Source organism: Haplochromis burtoni, unplaced genomic scaffold (genome assembly GCF_018398535.1).
Source record: "Haplochromis burtoni strain Fernald_Lab_line unplaced genomic scaffold, NCSU_Asbu1 Contig_8, whole genome shotgun sequence".
In the NCBI taxonomy this organism is placed as follows: Eukaryota; Metazoa; Chordata; class Actinopteri; order Cichliformes; family Cichlidae; genus Haplochromis; species Haplochromis burtoni.
The window spans coordinates 2,577,506-2,597,937 of NW_024582369.1; the positions used below are offsets into that span (position 1 = coordinate 2,577,506).

The following is a 20,432-nucleotide window of genomic DNA, read 5'->3' on the forward strand; positions in this document are numbered from 1 at the left end:
ATAGACACATACACACGTGTAGACACTCAACTGGTCTTCCAGGCACTGCACATAAACTACCAGTTTTATTGCTTTACAACTTGCCTAAGGACTATTCATTTTGTGTGCATCTGTGTGTAAGTTTGATGCGAATTTCATCTTATATCTAGTGCAGGTTAAGCATAGGCTGCAATTATATTGTTAGTAGGTTGTGCAAATAAAAATGTATATACTGTGATAGTGTAACAAACCTCATTGTTGCTCATTTTGTAGATGTGGTTGCATCCTCGCTTTAACAAAGGATGTTACTGTTGCACCCAGAGAGGCAACTTTGTTACAGAAGACATCTGAAAAGTGCCAGGTGACAATTTGCAAAAAAAAGAAACAAAGAAAGTTATAAACCTAAACCACGATAAGCTTACATTATCAGTAAAAAACACTGAAGACCAAAACTAAGCATAGCTATCCAATAAAAATCCTGTGCAGCTGTTACATAAACCATGTGATTTTATTGTCACTGTACATTCAGTGCACTGTTAGATTTGACTCACTCCAAAAAAAAGAAGAAAAAGAAAAAAAAAAGCATATATTTACACATGGATACAGTAGGCATGAACACAACAAACGAAACACAAGAAAATGCCACACAATACTGTCCAGTGAAACCCAGCTGTAGTTGCTTCTAACTTCCAATATTTTCCCTTTGTCTTCCCAGGACTGTGCGTGCATAGTTTGCCTGTCCTTTCCCAAGCATAAGTGTATAATTAAAATGAACCAAAGCTCCCTTTTATCTTGATTCATATATTACAAATGCTAACATATTGCTTTTGAGAAGGGGAGGGTTAATCCTCTTGGGTAATCACATGTCTGTGGTACATACACCTAGCAGGGTCCTTTATACACCGTGGACCAGAACGCCAGGGAGGTTCCTCCATGTTTTATGTAAATCTCGTCATCTCAGCGTGCGCGGAGTTAAGGTAAAGTCCGCAAATGGAACAGCGAATAAGCAGCTTTCTCCTCCGAGGAATGTGTTCCCCAACCGCCGTAAGTTCATCTACATTTTTTTAATACCCAGCCAGTGATGTCACTTTATTTCTGTGCCACAGATTCCCAAGAGGAACCCATGGCCCGCTTCCAAACCCAGTGTAATTTTCAAAAAATATGAATTGAGGTATAGGGTCTAGACGACTTTACTTGCTATATGTTCTGCTGTGCCGATAACCAAAATCGATGGTAACGCAGTGTGTGTGTGTGTGTGTGTGTGTGTGTGTGTTTCAGCATTGAGATACACAAAGACACAGAAGAAAAAAAAAACAGAAAATAAGACAATATCTCACCAAAGACTTACTTAAATAATTACCCATTGACTCAATACAGTGACTTGTATTATACAGGTTTTCAGTGGGCTCTAAATTTTGTTGCTAATCCAACATGAAAAACTCCCTAAATTGGCAAATCAAAGGATCATAGTTATAGTAACGAACAGCAGTCGTAGTATAGTGAAATATGCACATAATACATTTGTACAGCATGTCCACAATGTAAACAAAGAACAAATAAATGTCAGTCTGATGCTCCACACCACAAGGAACATAGGGTGGCCATATTTGCCTTGCATAGCCCAGTGATCGCTCTGTTATGAAACTATTGCAGAGACTCATGAAATCGTCTTTGTAAAGGTTTAGACAAACCCTTCCCACCATCAACCAAAGTAAAACGTCTTTCGTCCCCAAGGTAGAGCCAAAGCAGAAATTTAATTGCTCCATTTCTACTGAGAATTTCAGCTTAGGAGACAATTAGAGTTAATTGGATGTAGTCGAACCGTTTTAGAAGTCTGGAAATAAATTAAGCATTTTCTTTTATTTTCTTATATTAATTTGGGAGAAGGGGGGGGGGTGGAAGTTGGGAAACAATTAATCTGCTATCAAGTCTTCAAAGAGCATGGAGGAGGTGTGTAAATGAACTCTGATCAGGAGGGAGGGTCAGTTTTCCTGTTTTGGTCGAGCTGGATTGCAGCCATTTTCAGAAACACTCTCCTCAAATTAGTACAAAAAAATAGAAAAAGAAAAAAAAATCCCTTCACTTTTTAGACTTGTTTTTATCTCAGAGTGAGACTTCACAGAACTAATGATCGATCAATGCCTCTATTGAGCAAACAAAAGAAGATAAAAGATTTCCAGCATGTTTTGTTGTTAGGTTTAGTGGATACAGAGCAGAAAGGGTATGCTCACCATTAACATCTGTATTTATGTGGAAACAGCAGTCATGTCTGCCTAATACTGCAGCTTTCATAATGTGTATTAAAAAGACAATAATGCTTTGGCTTGCTACTGTACAGAGGTGATGAATCCCTCATTTCAGCCGGGGACAGAAAAGCTGGTTAACAAGTGAGGAAGTGCATCGTGGGAATTGTATTCTCTAATGTATATGGTTATAATTATCTATGCATTACATTACAGTGAATCAGGAGTGTTCCTGTGGGAATCGTCAATAGTTACTGGCAGCTTGGCTTTATGCTTTATAATTGTTTGGGCAGAAGCTAATGGCACTTGACACTTTAAAGACTACTTTAAGTGTTCACGAGGGACAATATGTGTCTTACTAAAACCCTAAGAGCAGCTGTTTCATTTATTATTAGTATACTGTTTTGATCATATGGTAACATGTTCCATATAACCTGCTCAGGTCATCAGAACAGGAAATAATATGTTCATAACTCTATCACTTTTATCCTAATTGAGTAATTTGGCAACTGGTTTATCACTGATAGATATTATGCTCCAAAAGACTACCATTACTTTTGGAATATACAGATTTATTAACTTAGTCTGTACTCCTTAATGGGAGTATGTTTGTACACAGTGCCTATCTGAATATTAGCACCTTTATTAAAAATGAGCTAAAGACCAATAAAACTACAAAACATCCGAAAGCTGCATCTGGTGGTCAGTGAGATATATAATTTTCCACTATTGTTGCCACTAAGAATGAACTCGGAAAGCCTTTCAGGTTGTTCTCAGACAAACAAGTGTCATTATTGTGATTCGGATGAAAAGAGAAATTAAGGCGAAAGAAAAGTGAGGAAAGTAAGGATCATAATGTTTCCTGACAAAAAAAAAAAAATTGGGTATAATTTAGCATGTTGCATATAAACTTTTTCCTTCCTTCATCTCATTTGCAATATGATCTTATGCTACAACCACAAATTGGTGTCTACAAAGAGTCTTTTTTTTATTTTATCAGTTATCCTGATAAAAAGTCATGTAAAGGATCATTTTTTAGTTTAAAGCTCCTACATTCCTACATCAAAGAACATGATGACACTTCAGTTGGAAAAAAAAACTTCCCAACAAACCAACTGGGACATTATGACAAGCATTTGAACGCACAAAATAATAATATTAATTGACTGTAGCCTTTATATCGACACAGATGATGTTAAATTAAATAGCAAATAATACTGTTCATACTTTACAGACATATTCAGCTATGGGCTATCAATATAGTGACACTTGTTGTGTTGAGAACAAACTAAAACAAAGGTGGGCAGAGTTTCACAAGAAAAGGCAAAGCCTGTACAAAATATCACAATCTAGCGCACCATCGTCAACAAAAAGCTTTCGAAACAAACTGAATGATACTGTATAGTTGCTGAGGTCTTCATATTAGGGGTGTCAGTTTGCATTAAAGGGCGTATTACATTGCATTCATTGTGTTTAACTTCATTCTTAAACATAGCTTATCGTTATCACGTGCAGGTTTCACAGTACGTTTAGTTGCCAATAGATGTGCATGAGGACAAAGAGAAGCGAGGGACAAGTTTAGCCTCTAAAAGCAAAAAGGACCGACAGAGTGAGCTGATACAATACTCATTATTGCCACATTATTCATAGCTGCTCAGTGCAAACTCTCAGTGAACTCTGATCACCAGCCAACCACCGTCCTTCTGCAAGCACCAAGTTGACCGAACCACTGAGCTGATGAAGCTTCTACGAGGTAAATATATAATGAAGAAATGGAGAATCTTACTGTAACGAGTACCACTGTCTTCGATGGTCAATACAAGAATATGTCTAACAGTTCTCCCTCCCCCAACCCCACATGTCCAGTGCAATTTCACACAATATACAGTACACATATTATATGTAGACCAGTTAGAGACTATTGCTTTAACAGCTTGCGATGAGAAAACGTGAGAGAAGGAAATAAAAACATGTGGCTACGTGGCTGTACAGTTCTTGAGGACATTTATATTATCACATTTCCATTTTGAGATGAAAATAAGATAAGAAACAAATTCACAGAACCTTCAGGTGATATAGAGCAACGGGTCTCTGGTTATAACAAGACCTCGGCTGCCTGATTTCTGTACACAACATCTTTATATACATAATCGTGATCCCCTGTCAATCAGTCTGATAATTGCCCACCTTTTAAAACTATTTCAAGTCCCTTTTACCTTTAAGTTTAGTTTTGTTTAAAAGTGTTAAAATGACTCCAAGCTTCATCCTTCCATTGTCAGTTGGCACCACCTTTATTTATTGATTTATTTTTTAATGGGCTGTCCCTCGCCTCGGATTGGGTGATGCAGCTGCACGTCAAACACCCGGCCCGGGTGTCAAGCCTTGGCTTCCAGCATCTCGAGGAATAGTTTGTGCATGGGGACTTTGCCCTGCATTTTGATGCTGTAGAAGTGCTGAACGGCCTTGGTGGCAGTCTGACGGAGCAGAGGCAGGGTCATGAGCAGCTTGCCTGCCCGCCGGGGGTCCTCTGGGTGCTGGGAACCCTCAAAATCCTGCAGGGCCTCATGAAGAGAATCCTGGAGCCTTTGGACAGCCTCGATATTCTCTATGTGCATGGAGTCTGGAGCGAGAAGAAGAAAGTCGGAATGACAAAAATGCTTAAGACAAATCAGATGTTTCATATCTACACTGACAACAACTGCATGTTTTGCAGCTGCATCATCTGGTTTTAAACTCAGTAGCTTGTATATGCAAACATGCAATTTTGCTTCTTAGTGCTTAATGACGCTCCTTAAATAAATGACTATGCATGGCTGGGAGTCTCGGGAGACATAGGAAGAGAGGGAAGTACAGTAGGTATATATAAATATACAGCAGGAGAGGAAAAAAAGATTCATTTCTTTTGGTATCATGGACCACATACATCCCCCCTGCTAATGAATTCAGATGGCTGCATTACTAGGATATCATTCAGCTGAATGATGGTGGCAGATGGGCTTCATTTCCATAAGAAAGAGCAGTTGGCCCCCTTATGTATAGGCTCTAAAATAAAACCAGTTGAGACTTATTAAAAACTGCTCTCTACGTATAAGTCTACATGTTGGAGGGGAAAAAAGAGAGAAAAAAAAACAGGCTTGTCCTCCGAAGGACGAGCTGACAGCAAGCATTTTAATGGACAAGCACTGGTTTGCTTTCAGCCAATTTCACTGCACTGACATACTGTGTCAGGTCTAATCTGTGTATGCATCATATCCACAATTCATTAACTCACAGATAAAGCCGTGCACGACGCAAATGCGAATTCAATACAGTATTATAATCAAATCTCACAGACTGAGATAAACTCGTCCTACCCTGGTAGTAATACGGAGTAGCGCTAAAGAGAAGGCAAACACGGCTGCTGATTGAAGTGTAAGTGAATGAGATCAGCTCTGCTATGTGTCATGAAAGTTGTGGCGTGAAGTAAGACCGTGTATGAACATGTAAATGAGGCAGAAAAAAGGGAAAGTACAAGGCTAATTATGTTCCTAACTGACTGATTAAGTCTCTTTTACCAGTCGCCTTCTGTGTAAATTGCATTTCTATCTTGGGAAATTAACTAGGCTATGTGGACCGCACATGTGTTCCAGCACTCTTCATTTGAAACCTTCATGTTAATGCTGATCTGATCCTCATTAGGCTGCACGATCATGTGTGTGCGCGCGCTCAGATGTGAGAAAGAGAGTGGAAAATAAGCAATATGTTTTTAAATGGGTGCACGTGTAAAGCATGAGTGTGTGTGTGTGTGTGTGTGTGTGTGTGTGTGTGTGTGTGTGTGTGTGTGTGTGTGTGTGTGTGTGTGTGTGTGTTTAAGGAGGCTGGGGCTGGGGGAGGAATGCAAAACTAACTTTGAAGAAACAATTTCCATGTAATCCGTCAGCAGCCTGGCGTCAATCCCGTCGATACTTTGCTAATTACAAAATCAATGGCCATGAATTTCCACAGCTGTCACACCCAGAGGACCACTGGAGCCGAAGCTCGCCGAGACTGTGTTCAAACGAGCCGAAGTTGCCCCCTCGCCCTCCCAGAGCAACCCCTCTGAACCCTAGCCTTCCTCTCTCTCTCTCACACGTCTTCCTTATACCTTTACCTCCCTGTCTTTCCATCACCTCCCCTCCTATTTATCCCCAACTTTCCCATGGAGTGTTTGTCATCAGGAGACTAAAGCTCTGGGCTCAGCATTTTTCATTTTTTTCAGTCAGGCAGGAGAAAAGACTCCTAACAGGCATTGATTAGCGGGGGACAGGCCCAGCCTCATGAAAAGCAAACTGTCAATACGGGCGCAGCATCTTCACACTGGAACAAACGAGGCCCGTCGCTCCCCGACGCTCATTCCACTCCACTTAACACATTTTATTGACAGCCCCTGTTTTTCTAATGAAATGCTAAATATATCTCCCTCGGCTGTGGCGTGCTGGCAGCTACTGTTATGGAGATGGAGAGAATGAGAGCGCAATGTGACAGTCACACACACACACGTGCACATGTATCTGCACACAAATTAAAATATAGCTACACACACAGACACAGACACAAAGTTAAATTTAAAAAAAATCTTGATCTTGACCTTTATGTCCTCTCTTATCGGGGATCTTTCATTGTGGGGGGTGATGGTGCCACAAGATACCGATAACCACTCGACATTTTTTATCCCTGTGTTTTATTTCTTTGTCTGTTTAATTAAATGCCAACTGCCAGGCTTTACTTGAGATTTTATATAAAGACATACCTTCCTGTCTATGTCATTACTGCGGAGAAAATAAAGGCTATTTGGCAAAAGTGACTAATCGGTTTTCGATTACTTGATTACAGTATTTTAATTGACTTTAATTTTATTTCTTTAGCGATAAATCACAGTCGCCTCAAGGTGCTTTAGGTTGGAGGGAAAAGAGCCTCCAGAGAAAACCCCAACAATCAGATGATCCCTGTACAGCAGTTGGCGACAGTGGGAAAGAAAAACTCACTTTTAACAGGAAGAAACCTCAGGCAGAGCCAGGCTCGGGGAGGGGCAGCCATCTGCCGTGACAGGGTGGGGGTAGTAGTCAACGCAAGTATGCCACTGAGCCACTACTATCTCTGGGAGTTTTAAATAGATGATTTTTGGAAAACTTAAACTCTCTGGAAGCCAAATACAATAAACAGAACTTGGTTTAGGATGTAATCCCATCATTTTGACTTGCATTCAGCAACACAATCCTGCTCTGCCTCCTTATTGATGCACTATGATGTTTATGAAGATCCAAACCCACTACTCATCCAACGTTTCTATGAATTTGAGCCTACAATATTTGTGCTGTTCACAAACTCATAGATTAGGATTGTGAATTTAAGTCTAACAGGTGAATGGAAGATTACCTGAGTTAGAGAGTGCAATGGCTTTGAGCGTAACAAACTCCTCCTTCTCCATACGCAGCTTCTTGTAGCGTCGGACCAATGGCAAGATGGCAACATGAAGGTCCAGCAGGCCTGAGATCCTCGCCTGCTCCTCATCTACCACGTAGTCCTCCGCATACATTATCTCATCCTCACAGGGCAGTGAGCGAAACACAATGCTCAGCACCAGGATCTCCATCCAGGCACTCTGCAATAGACTCATCTGGTCTGCCAGCGAGAGTGTGGAAAAGCCTGCAGGAGTATAAAGAAAATATATGTCACATTTGAACATTTTCTAGGTACTGCTGAGCCCTCACACAGAACAACCATGTGACATAGTAAGAGGGCAGCCTATTAACCCCCCTGCTCAATTGTTGCCTCTTTCAGTCCTCTGTGTGCTTTATGGGCTATGTACAATTGCTGCGCAATCCTCAAAGAAGTCCGACTTGAAACAGAGACCGACCGCTGTATGCAGTGGCTTTCAGGGAGCAATATAAATCAGTCAGGAGCAGAGGCCTTTGAAACATGAGCCAGGGCTGCCTCAGCCATCAACTCAGTCCTTCTGCAACCCACTGCATAAGCACATGAGACCCTGCTTAGTGAGGACAAATCCAGACTTAACACTGATTATATCGTATCATTGTCAGAGTAAGGACAGGTGAATAGACATTCACTTCTTCTTTACAACAACTTCAAAGTTAATTCTGTCATTTAAAACAGACTAAATTAATGTACTGAAATTCCAACTGAGAAAATAGGAAGGAGAAAAAAAGAAGATCGTGTGGATTTATAATTAGACTTCACCATTTTATAGTTTTCGCATTTTCTAAGAGACTTTTGTGGGATTCCTCCACCCTTTTCATAAAAGGGTAAAGAAAAACCTTTCAAACAGCAATCAAAACACTTCTGAATAAAAAAAAAACAACCTCTGTTTGCATCAGAAAGACCATCTGATGATTTTTTTTTCTTTTGAAGGAAGCAAGTGAAAGTACCTTTTATCTATAAAAGATATAGCCTACAGGTTTATAATACTTATATACATAAAACATTTACTACAACAAGAAACTCTAATAGTACATGCCCATGTCACGGTACTTTCTGACCCGTGACATGGGCATGTTTTTGCTGATGGCCATTAAATTAAAATGATCAATGCTTTATAAATTGTAGCCCCATAAATGCACAAATTGGGTCATTTCAGCCCACTGCCAGGTGGTTGCTATGCAACATGATGATAATATATCATGTGTAATTCCACTTTTGTGGATATAAATGAGATGTTAATGTTGTGAATTGAAAACAGTAGGATGATTTCATGAGGTATTGTGGATTGTTGTACATTCAAGGTTAAAAAGGTAATTTTAGTCATTTGTAATATGGTCCTCATGGAACCTGAAGGTTTCATAACATATCATACATAACTTAAATTTTGTGGATGTGTTATTGTTGTGAAACTAAAACTATAAAATCCTTTTATAAGTTGCTGCAGCTTCAGAAATGCTAATATCAAGTCATTTAAACCTGTTATTAGCTGGTTGCTGGGCATCAGAATATCTGATATAGACAACAACCTTCAGGTGTATCAGATGAGCCTGCGTACCAAGTTTGGTAGCAAAAACATATGGACAGACATACACAGATTTGCGTATCATAGTAAAATGTCTTTTTTCCTGTGCATGCACAATCATTCCCTGTATATGAACATGGTGTCTCACTCTAATCCTGTTCCGGCCTATCACATTGTTCATATTCTTTATTGGCATCAACTTTCAACTCACCTCTTCTGGCTGTGGACTCTGAACTGGTATTTATTGGTTAGTTCATTCACAGGAATTTTGAGCCACCATGATTAAGAAACTGGATCTGTTCTGTAGCTGTGGTGTAGTTCTCCCAACAACATTTACCATCATGTATCACAAGTGTATTAATGTGCTGATTTTCAGTGTGTGAAAATTTGTTTAGAGTTTTGCAACAGGAGAAATCAGGTCCGTACATATACTGAATAACATATTCACTGGGATTGGGATGGAATTATGAAGGGGAATGCTTTAAACGCAGCAATGTTAAGATCCAAAAACAAAGCACACATGCAGGCTTCTTCCTGTGTTGTTCAACCTTTTGAACTTGGTGTGGCAATTCATCCAAATCTCGAGGTCGACCCATCAACTTTCACCTCTAACATTCACACACACCACATCAAACACCTGAAAGGACCTCAATGGCCACAATACCTTTCACTACTCTATGGTGAATAGGAAGGTGATTGGGGGATATTGACCAGGGCCTTGAACTCACCACGCTGCTTACTTAAATCTTGAAACTTGTATGGATCGGAATCGGACAGGTTGACTTAAAAGGGGTCCTCCCGATGTTTCTTATCAAGCAAATAGAGGAACGGCGGGAAGCGAGAGAATGAAACAGAGAGAAAAGAGTGCTGGGGGTGTCATTGATTAGTAGATTGTAATCAGTCCACCAAATGCGAAAGGGTATCGATCCAAGCCTCAGATCTGACAAACAGACATTTGATGGAGGACATCCGGTACATGTTTAGTGGGGGGAAGAGAGGACCACAGGATCACTGAATGTAGATATCAATGCTGTGTCAGGAATTCATGAGTTTACTCCAGATTCCCCAAAGACACTTCAGCAAGAGAAATGAATGGCCTAAATTTGGTGAGGCTTATTTAGAATAGTGAGGCAGGACAAAATAAGTCTGACAGTTAGAAAAAAGTAGCATAGTTACATACAGAAACAACCCGTTTAAATAACTACAAAGCAAGAACACTTCAGGCTAAAAATCATGCTTATTAGCTCCATTTAATGTAGCATACCTTTAATATACTGCCTCAACATAAAACCACCAATTGTGCAGAATGCCCTCCCTTTGTGATGCCAAAAGCTTGCTTATCATGGGTAACCTGTAGTGTCAGGCATCAGGACATTGGTAACAAATGCTTTGAGTCTTGAGAGCTGCTGGGTGTGGCCTTCGTGAACCTGGGCTGTTTTTGCATGTGGGACAGATGCTCAACTGGACTTTGTAGTCCAGATAAAGTTTCGAGCTCTTTGTAAAATTCCTCCAGTTGCTCCTGTGCAATTTTGGAACTTGTGACATGTCAAAGTAACATCTGCATGGAGGCCAGGACTAAAGGTTTTCCCAGCAGAACATTGCACTGTGCTTTTCATTTTGTGACTCATTGGTGAAGACATGCATATATTTCCCTTATTTTCCCCCAGCACTCCTGGCCCCCTTTTTCTTTTCTCTTTTTTTAAACACTCAATTTACTGAAGCAATTTAGTGACTTCCTGGTTTCCCTTGGGTTAGCCTGGAGCTGGATGTGCGTCGCCTGGAGGTGGCTGAGTTAAGTGTCACTGTGGAGGGTGAATCCCCCTGATGAAATATCAATATTTCACCCTAGTGATTTGATGCCGTTTGACCAAACATGACACAATACTGAGCAAACCAGGCAACGTCAGCATCTCTGTGTTTGCAGTCTCTCTGCATGGAGATGAAGAACATGAACAGCGACGCTGTTCTGCTAAACTACAGGGTTTTAGAGTATTTATGTTTTACTTGTTAGCTGAATAAATCAAAATCCTTAATTTTACATCCTATACACCTTATCGTTATGCGTCTTCATAGTGTAGTGACTTAGACATTTGCTTCACAAACAAAAGGTTGCTGGTTCCATTCCAGTTGAGACAGAAATCCCCTTTAGGGTTGCGTCAGAAAAAAAACCCCATGGTGCTGTGGTGACCCTTGTGAACAAAGAAGCACCCGAAACTAGGTTTAGGTAAAATTATTTTAAACTTAAAGTGATTTCTTTAATTGATTTTAAAGAAATCTAGACTATTGGAAAATGCCTAAAAGACACTTTGAATAAAAAAATGTCAGTGCAAGAGTGCAAATTACTACTTATAGGGCTCAATGAAGCCTAATTTTTGGAGGTTACAGTTCACTTTACTTCAACTCAATTTTATTTATATAGTGGAAAAAAACCATCATCTCAAGGCGCTTTATGTAGGAAGACCCTACAATAATTCATCAAAAACCCAACAATCAGACAAAGTGCTATGAGCAAGCTCTTGGTGACAGTGGGAAAGAAAAAAAAAACCTTTTAACAAGAAGAAACCTCCGACAGAACCAGGGTCAGGGAGAGGCAGCCGTCTGTCATGACTGTTTGGGGGCGAGGGGAGGGAGACACGACAAAAGATATTATTAATCTCTGGCTCTTTTCCAAAGCATAAGCAATAATTAGATGCAGAGTGGTGTATAAACACATAGTAAGTAAAAAAATGTGAGTGAAGAAGAAACAGCAGCCTACAGCATAACTATGGGAGGATATAGGGTCACCTGATCCACCTCTAACAAATGCTTTATCAAAAAGGAAAATTATGACACTAATCTATAGAATCTAATCTAATCTATAGTATAGAGGGTCGCTGTAAAAAAACTGTAAAAAAAAGACTGAATACATGTAAATAGAGGGCTACTCAAATACCCATAAATGCCTAAAACTCAGAAGTTACTGCATAAGCCATTTTTCACCAAAGTATGTCTTTTACCTCTTCACTCTGTGTATTATTGCCAAAATTAGGAACACGCTGTCTCAGATACTAGAAGAACTAGTCCAAACATTTTTCAATTCCAGGCTGAACTCCTTGTTACAAAAATGCCACAGCAAGTATACCAACAGGGACTGGAAAGAGACACATTCTCTACTTTTATGACTAAGCTTGACAATTTTCTTTTTGATAATTAAACTATCTCAGTGACCCTGAAAACTCCGTGCATTTATCTGCCACTACTGCATGCCATTAAATTTGAATTCTCTCTCCTCCAGCTTGTGCTTTGTACTCTCTCTTTGCACCTCTCTGCACAAGCTACACATTTATGATCTGTAGTTACGAGCCCAACTAACCTGCTCAGTGTTTATAGTGTGTTATTGCTCTGCGCTCATCTCTTCTCTCGCCACTCCCCACAGCTGACTGAGGCAGATGGCTGCCCCTCCCCGTCCCCCTAGTTCTGTCTGAGGGTTCTTCCTGTTAAAAGGGAGTCTTTTTCTTCCCATTGCCAAGTGCATGGCTACAGGGAATAGAAAGGTTTGTAACACTGCAAAATTTTGATCCAACTATGTAAACTGCTGTTTTTTTTAGTGATCAAATACATTTTAATGCTAATAGTTACAAAAAGATTTACTACGCTGACAAAATGTAATCAAAATGAATTTTTTTAGCCATAAAGAAAGAGACAGTAAGTTATATAACAAAATGCATTGAGCATTAAAATAAATAGGGACTGTTTTTTGCTAACTTTAAAATCAAAATCAGAAGTATTTTTGTTGCTTTTACATCTATCACACTGTTCACTGTTTTAAAACCATGTTGTGCTCTGCAAACTGTGGGGCAGCTTTTGTAGTAATGCATTGACCTGCAGGGGGAGGCTGTTGTTGTTGTGTGTGTGTGTGTGTGTGTGTGTGTGTGTGTGTGTGTGTGTGTGTGTGTGTGTGTGTGTGTGTGTGTGTGTGTGTGTGTGGAGAGGGGTGTTGCCGTTTCACCAAACACATTACAATACTGTAACACTGTAAAAACCCATATTTAGCCAATGTAGCATGTTAGTCAGCAATATGTCTATTTCTTTAAAGGTCCCCAGGTCCCCAAAAAAAGAACTGTTTGGCAGGGTTCTGGTAATGCAACAAAAAAATACAGGTGCATGTAAGATAACTGAGGCCCTGCTCAGTACAGTGAGGAGACTGAGTGGTTGGCAGTGAAGCTTGAAGCTGTCATTGAGAGCGAGGTCTAAAACAGACAGCAGTTCACTCTCTATTCATTTAGTATCATTACAGGCCTCCTAAGAGCCCTAATGGGCCTAATAAAAAGACAGAGGTAATAATGAGACTTGAGGGCCCTATATGAGCAGGAGGAGTAGGAGAGGGAGAGCCAGGGGAACAGGAGAACAAGGAAGCCAGAGAGTGTGTGTGAAAGATATTATGGCAGAGGGTGCGCGGGACAGAAACAGAGAAAAAGAAAGGAAAAAGAACGAGCATTAGATAAAGTGAATAGAGGGCGCTGTACGCTGTTGACTTGAATGTAGTCTACGCTTTGTGAGGTGGTCTGTGTGTGTGTGGTTACAAATCAAGGGCCACAATAACATGTCTCCTATCATGTTCTTGAAGCCAAAATGTGTGTTTTTGTTTTATTTTTTAAAAACTTCAATATTTTTAATTGGCTCCTTTGCACACAAAAAAACCTAAACCAAACTAAACTGTGAGGATTAAAAATTCATCAAATTACTTCTTTCCAGCTGTAAAACACAAATATTTAAGCCTTCACAATGAACACGTGTACCACAAAACCTAAGGAGTATTACATGTTTCTTCCCAGCTCTCCACATGTGGATGCTGAAGGACTTTCACATTAATGGAGCGATCTGCGCTAATGACTCCTATTACCTCATCGTTAAGGCCATTTGCGCAGTGGGCTATGAGTGTAATGGAGGGAGTGGACTGTTAAACTGTAGGGACCCCTTTTGTCTTAATCGTTACTTGGTGACACTTTGACCCAGTGGCCGCGGGTAAAATGTCTCCAGAGTGTCACGTGCTGCCTTTAATAACTCTGACAGATCGGGATTTAGATCCTCACACCATACAAGATCAATACTTTTTTATTTATATTTATATATATATGTATATATATATATAAAAAAAATGTAATGAGAATAAGGCAGTGGAAAAACATTACAGTAAAATTCATTACAGGCCCCATGGGGCTCCATTAAATTGAGGAATTTGACTGTAGTTACCCTATTTGGCTCTTTTGTGAAAAATACACCTGAATCAGATTTTTTCCCTTGTTCACAAGATGTTGGATGGAAAAGAGGTCAGGAGTAAAAAAAAAACAAAAAACCCAAAAACTGTGCATTTGGGTCAGGGAAGCTCCTTTTGTTCCTGTTAACGCTTGTTTCTTGATGTAAACTCGAGAGTGGTGAGACAGCATGTCTCAAACCCCAGCAACCCTCCATTGGCTAATCGTTTAATCAGGCTTCTCTTTTCCTAAACATTCATGTAAGGTTCAAAGGGCTGGTTTGGGCTCAGCTCATTTTGGCACAGTCCAAACAGATGATGTAAGCTTTCCCCAACAGGTAACTTCCTTCATGTTACTCCACTATGCAATCGATGCTGTTTTCAGATGGTTGCCCACTTGGCTGACTGTGGATGAAGTGGCTAGGTGCCCCACTAGTGGAACACAGCATACATTTGAGAATCACTGGTCTACAGCAAATTGACACATAATGTGGAGGAGTTGTCTCCTAATGTCATTCTCCATTCCTGAACTTTTCTTACTGCTAAGGCCTCAATCACACGAGCCTGTCAACGACCATCTGGCAAACAAAGGTCATAAGGTTGTCAGGTACGGTCCCTAGTTAGTTGCCAGGGTTGTCAGTAGTTTGCATGGAAGTACTGCAAATACTTGCAGACATCTCTCTGAGCTTTAGTTAAACTTAAAAAAGTACAACGCAAACCAGAAATAAAAAATATTTACCATTAGAGTAAATTTTCCTGCATCAGCCAATGCATTTCAAAAGCGTCAACTTTTACTTTGAAGGCAAACAACAAAATGACATATAAGTGTCATTATTTATTAAACAAAGCCAAAATGCTAAATAAATACGCCCCATGATTCAGTTGTTAGTAGAACCGGCTTTAGTGACAATAACTTGAAGTAACTGTTTTCTGTATGACATCAAATCATTGTAACCTTCTTTACGCCACTGATTTAGCCCATTGAGGTTTGTTTATGTCAAGCTCTCTTAAGGTCCCCTGTATTTCAATGAGATTGAGGTCTGGACTTTGACTGGGCCATTACAACACCTTGATCCTTTTTCCACCCGTGAATAAGCTTTCTCACTGGAGTTCAATTAAAAAAAAAAAAACTTTAACTCTTACCAGACTGATGTGCAAGAACATTGGGCTCAAATTGTGGTCATAAATATTTTGTACTACTGAGTTTTGTAACCTTGTAAACCAAAATATCTGAAAATTTTATGTTTGTGCATTCGTAGATGAGAATTTGTGTGTGTGTGTGTGTGTAAAAAAGATTTGTGTTTGTAAAAATATTTACACAAGTTACAGTTTTTTTTGTTAAGGTCTGCTTACAGATACAAAACAAAAAACTATGTGTAAAGCTCTGCGCTCAAGTTTCCTGGCTGTGTGTGAGTTTCAACTTACAAGTACGAATTTTGACCCGTTTTTTCTTCCTTTCAGCTGATTGGTCAATGTCATCTCAATCACAAATTTAACAATCCAATCAGAGAACAGATGGGTTTGGCTGTTGGAGTGGCGTTTTCCATATAAAAGTTTCAGATATTTTGGTTTACAAGGTTACAAAACTCAGTTCACAACTACGCATTTGATTTACAAGTACAAAATATTTATGACCACAATTTGAGCCCATACATTCCTGATATCTTTGCTGCTTGGCATTACATTAACACACATCTGAATACCGCAGACCAGCAAACTGCCAAAACCTCAGTTTTCACAGAGGTGCTCACCCTCGCTGATGATCAATTAATTAACTTGATTAGTAGCAGCTTGCTGCCACTTATCTTTCTATTTCCTACAGAAGCAGTAAGGATGTACTTTGTTTACACACTTCTACATCTTTTAGTTTTTGTCAAATAAGTAATGACACGGGTTACATGTCATGTGCATTTCCTTTGAGGCTTTATTTACTTAATTTTAAACAGATAATTTTTATTATGTTCTGATATGTAAAGCCACAAAATTAAAAGAGGATGTACTTTCTTTTTCCCATAACCGTATTTGCCATCGTCCTATAACTACTCTGGGCCACTGCTCAGCAAACGATTCATAGTCTTGCTTTAAGTGTGGACGATGAGTCAGTAAATGGGACAAATAGGACAGCACAGCACTGTGCCAGCCCAAAAGGAGACAGAGAGAAAAAAACTCCATCGTTTTGGCAAAAAAATCATTTTTTATGTACTCTGAATAAATTCATTTTTGTTTTTACGACTAATTAATTGTGTTTAAGCAAGCACGAGACCTTTTTTAGTTCCTTACACTGACGTAAGGATTTGGTTTTTTTTGTTATCACCTTGAAATAAATGCACAACAAAAGACAACTGAAGATAAAATTTGTGTCCTGACTGCTGCCATTTATTTTAATCAATTAGGAACCCCTTTAAGAAATGCATCAGTGAAGAATATTACTAGCTTTAATTGAATAATAATTGAATTGACAACACGTGTGTCTTTTACATGCTTTATTTAACCAGATCAATGGCTTGCATATACTTTGAAACCAGCCAGTGCTCCTTATGAACACGCGGAGGTCCAAAGTGTCTCCTTCAGCCGATAAAGATGAGAAGAACGGAAGATCTAAGAACATTTGCATAGCAAGTCTTATTTAAGAATTCATCAACAAGGAGAAGGGAAATCCATCAGTATTTCCCTAAATAAATCAATTTCACCACAGGCCCTGTGTAGTCTCCTTAAGTAAGTAAGAGGATTGCTTTCTTTAAGTCTGGGATTGAAATGGAATACATTGACATAGGGGCGGGTCCCCCCCACAGACTCTCCCACCCCACTCCACCCCACCCCAGTCAAATCAAAGGTTTCAGCTGCTCTTTATTGATTAGATTTTAGAATATGGGACTAGCTTCTCCCTTAGGTGCAGATGAGTAGCAGATGTTAATTATCCTGTGTGTGTGCATGCGTATGAACGGGAGGGGGTGGCGTGTTATGTACAGCAGTCGGTGAAGTACTCCAGTAATCTCACACTGTAACATTTGAGCAAATCAAAGAGCAAATGGGAGCAGTTTCTCCTCCGCTTTACTAACTGCACAAGACCACACGTGAACCTTTTTTTTTTTAGCAACTTAATAGATGGCCTGTATAAAAAGCACCTATGTCTGAAATTTCACATTAAGACAAGTGTTTGGAAAGCCAGAGCCCTGATGACAGGTTCAGTCAAGAGCAGTCACATGTTTCTACCTGGGATATGTTTGGCCCAGCCAATGATGACCACCAGCTCGCGGTCAGCCAAGTCACAAAGCGTTGTCAGAGCCTTGATGTCTCCGTCCGGCATGGTGGGGTCAGGCATGGCATAGATCTTCTCTGGCTCCACCACCAGCAAATGAGAGACGATCTTTGTCACTAAGAGGGGGAAGAGACAGAGAGAGAGATAGAGAGAAGGACGGAGGGCGTGAAGGAATATAAATGTACTGTGGTGTGCGACAGTTTTAGGCAACAGTGTTTGCCTAAAATATGATCATATTGTGCCACATGAATCTCATCTTTGGATGTAGATAACAATGCTCTCACCATATTCCTCAAGCGGATTCATTTCACAGCTTTATGTCCCATCATATTAACTAATAAAGTTAATGCTTTTTGTAATGCTCAGGTAATACACACATTGTTACTGAGTGAGATTTTAAATGAAAAAAAAAAGAAAAAAGCAACAAAAAAGCGACTCACGTGGTTTTTTGGCTGGAGGGGGGAGGGTGAGGCCGAGGTAGGCGCCGTTTTCGGCATCCAACCGCCGCTTGTACTTCTGACGCCCCCCTCTCACTCGATCCAGACGCACACCTGCAAAGAAAAATAATTAAAAATATCACGTATGCATAAGATAAACCAAAGCCACTCTGACGAATCCACAAAACGTAATGATTACGTAGCAAAATAAAATAAAAGGGAACTTGTTACTTGTCACTTGTTATGTTTGGAAGTAGGCGTTGCTGCTGACTTTCTCACTTTCTTTTTATATGCTTAATTTTTGAAAGTTACATTCAGTTATAACGACCTATTTTATGGCATCGTATTTGCTACCATAACTACAGCTTATTATAAAACTGTAGCCTATTTATTGGGGGGGAAACTTGACCTATTTTGCTGTGTCATCAGACTCTCACAAGCATTTCAGGGTTTTTAATTTTCTACCCTGTATATGACAAATACTATATAACCATTCTTCATATAATATACAGTACAAAAATTAGGATAACAGCATTTTTCTGTCATTTATCTACATAAACAGTTACATTCCTTTATTTTTAACCTTTCAACCATCAAGCAGGACTTCTGAGTGGAAGTTTAAGCATTCACATGCAGGATTATCTTCAAAGCCATCACAGAGGACGCGGGCTGGATGCACCTTGTCTCCTGAATTGATACGTTTGCATTAAAAGTTGTTTGAGCACTGAGGGAGAGCAAACAGATTTTACATGGTCAAGTGGAATTAAGTCGTGTGAGATTTCCCAGTGACTCATATAAATTCCTTTGATTCCCCTGGAAACAAAAGAATCCGATTAGGATGGTCTTTCAATTTCCTGACACCGACTATCCACTAACCTAATTACCCACCGTGCCCAGAGGGAGCTCATTCTTCCCAGCAAACACAGTGAGATCATTTTATGCCTGGCAGATTGAAGCTAAATCGAGAGCCCCTCTCCTAACACAGCTTTCCATTTGTACGCCTTAAAGTAATCAATAAGGCTTGCAAATAGACTTCTTGTTCTTTGAACACATGTGGATGCGGTTTTAATTAGTCAGTTAGGCAGGCAGGAGCTGGGTTTGCGATAGATGGAGCTTTAGTGGTTGTTTTTAGCATTACTCTTGGTTAAGTTAAATTTAAAATGATAAATTGGGCTTCAGGAAACAGTGTGCATGTACTCCAGATATTAAATCAGTTCAGGAGCCTCTCTCTCTCTATTTAATGGTACACAGAGGCCTAATAAAGGGTTATGCAGTTAGTTAAGCCTTTCACAATAATAAGCTTGTTTAATGCATAAATATATTAAGAAGGTACCAAAACCGAATTCATGCAGCATGTTCTTGTAAGGCTAACTGACAGTGAATTGTTGCTGCTTTTGCCCCTAACATTATCAAGACACACACACACTGACACACACACACCAGTTTCCCTGCCGTGGGCTGCTAGGTCATGTAGCTACAACAAGCGACAAGTGACCAAACAGCCAGAGTTAGAATTCCAAGATCCGCGGGGGCTGTTTGAACTCGAACATCCAACTGGCCCATAATTAATAGACGCTGACAAGAATTAAGAGCTCAGCGCTAACCAGTTTCAGTTTACAGCTTAGCGGCGCTCCAAACAGCAGAGACCCGAGGCAGGAGGGCAGGGACAACGACAAGGGAAAAAAACAAGGGTTAGATAAGGCTGAAGAGTGGGAGGGTTGGAAAATCAAACAGAACAATCTGCTGTGCTTGGATGAATATATCTGTTTTCTGATGGTTTCTTCTTTCTCAATTTGTACATCCTCTCTCTGTCGGCCCTGCCTGTCCCAATGACCACCTGATCTCACCAGTGCGGGATTATCTCCTCCCCATGTGATATGGAACAGTACTGAGAATATGACCACAACAAGACAGCTGAATGAGGCCCCTGGAAGAGGGCCGGAGAGGGTGCGAGGGGGGCAGTGTGTGTCATCGTCAGCACCGCATTCCTAACCTCAGGCCCAAAACCACATCGGCCTCCGCGCTTCAAGACAATGCGGGTCCAGACGAGAGCCTCTGACATGGGTTGGGGGCGGCGGGGGCCAGGCGGGTCCACAGATCATCTTAAAGGCATCCAGATCCTTTTTTATGGTTGCTGGCCTTTCATAAAGTGTGACAGGCAAAGTATGGATGCATGGGTGAGGTTATGGGGTAAAAGAAATGTGTGTGCTGGATAATATGAATTCACATACTACAGCACGCTCATAACTTTGTGCTGACTGCGAGAAAGACGGGCTGAGATACTTGGCTGAAAGTCTATTCT

General features: G+C 40.2%; 1 protein-coding gene across 1 annotated transcript in view; it reads right to left on the minus strand.

The window, feature by feature from the left end:
- Window positions 1–231: 231 nt before the first annotated feature.
- Window positions 232–20,432, minus strand: part of esrrgb (estrogen-related receptor gamma b) — a 41,624-nt gene continuing 21,423 nt past the window's right edge. The window contains exons 4-7 of the mRNA XM_005914423.3: window positions 18,134–18,244; window positions 17,648–17,809; window positions 7,617–7,886; window positions 232–4,842 (exon numbers count right to left, since the gene is read on the minus strand). Of these exons, the coding sequence (XP_005914485.1) occupies window positions 4,598–4,842; window positions 7,617–7,886; window positions 17,648–17,809; window positions 18,134–18,244 (788 nt within the window). The 3' untranslated portion in view covers window positions 232–4,597. The remainder of the gene's footprint in view (window positions 4,843–7,616; window positions 7,887–17,647; window positions 17,810–18,133; window positions 18,245–20,432) is intronic.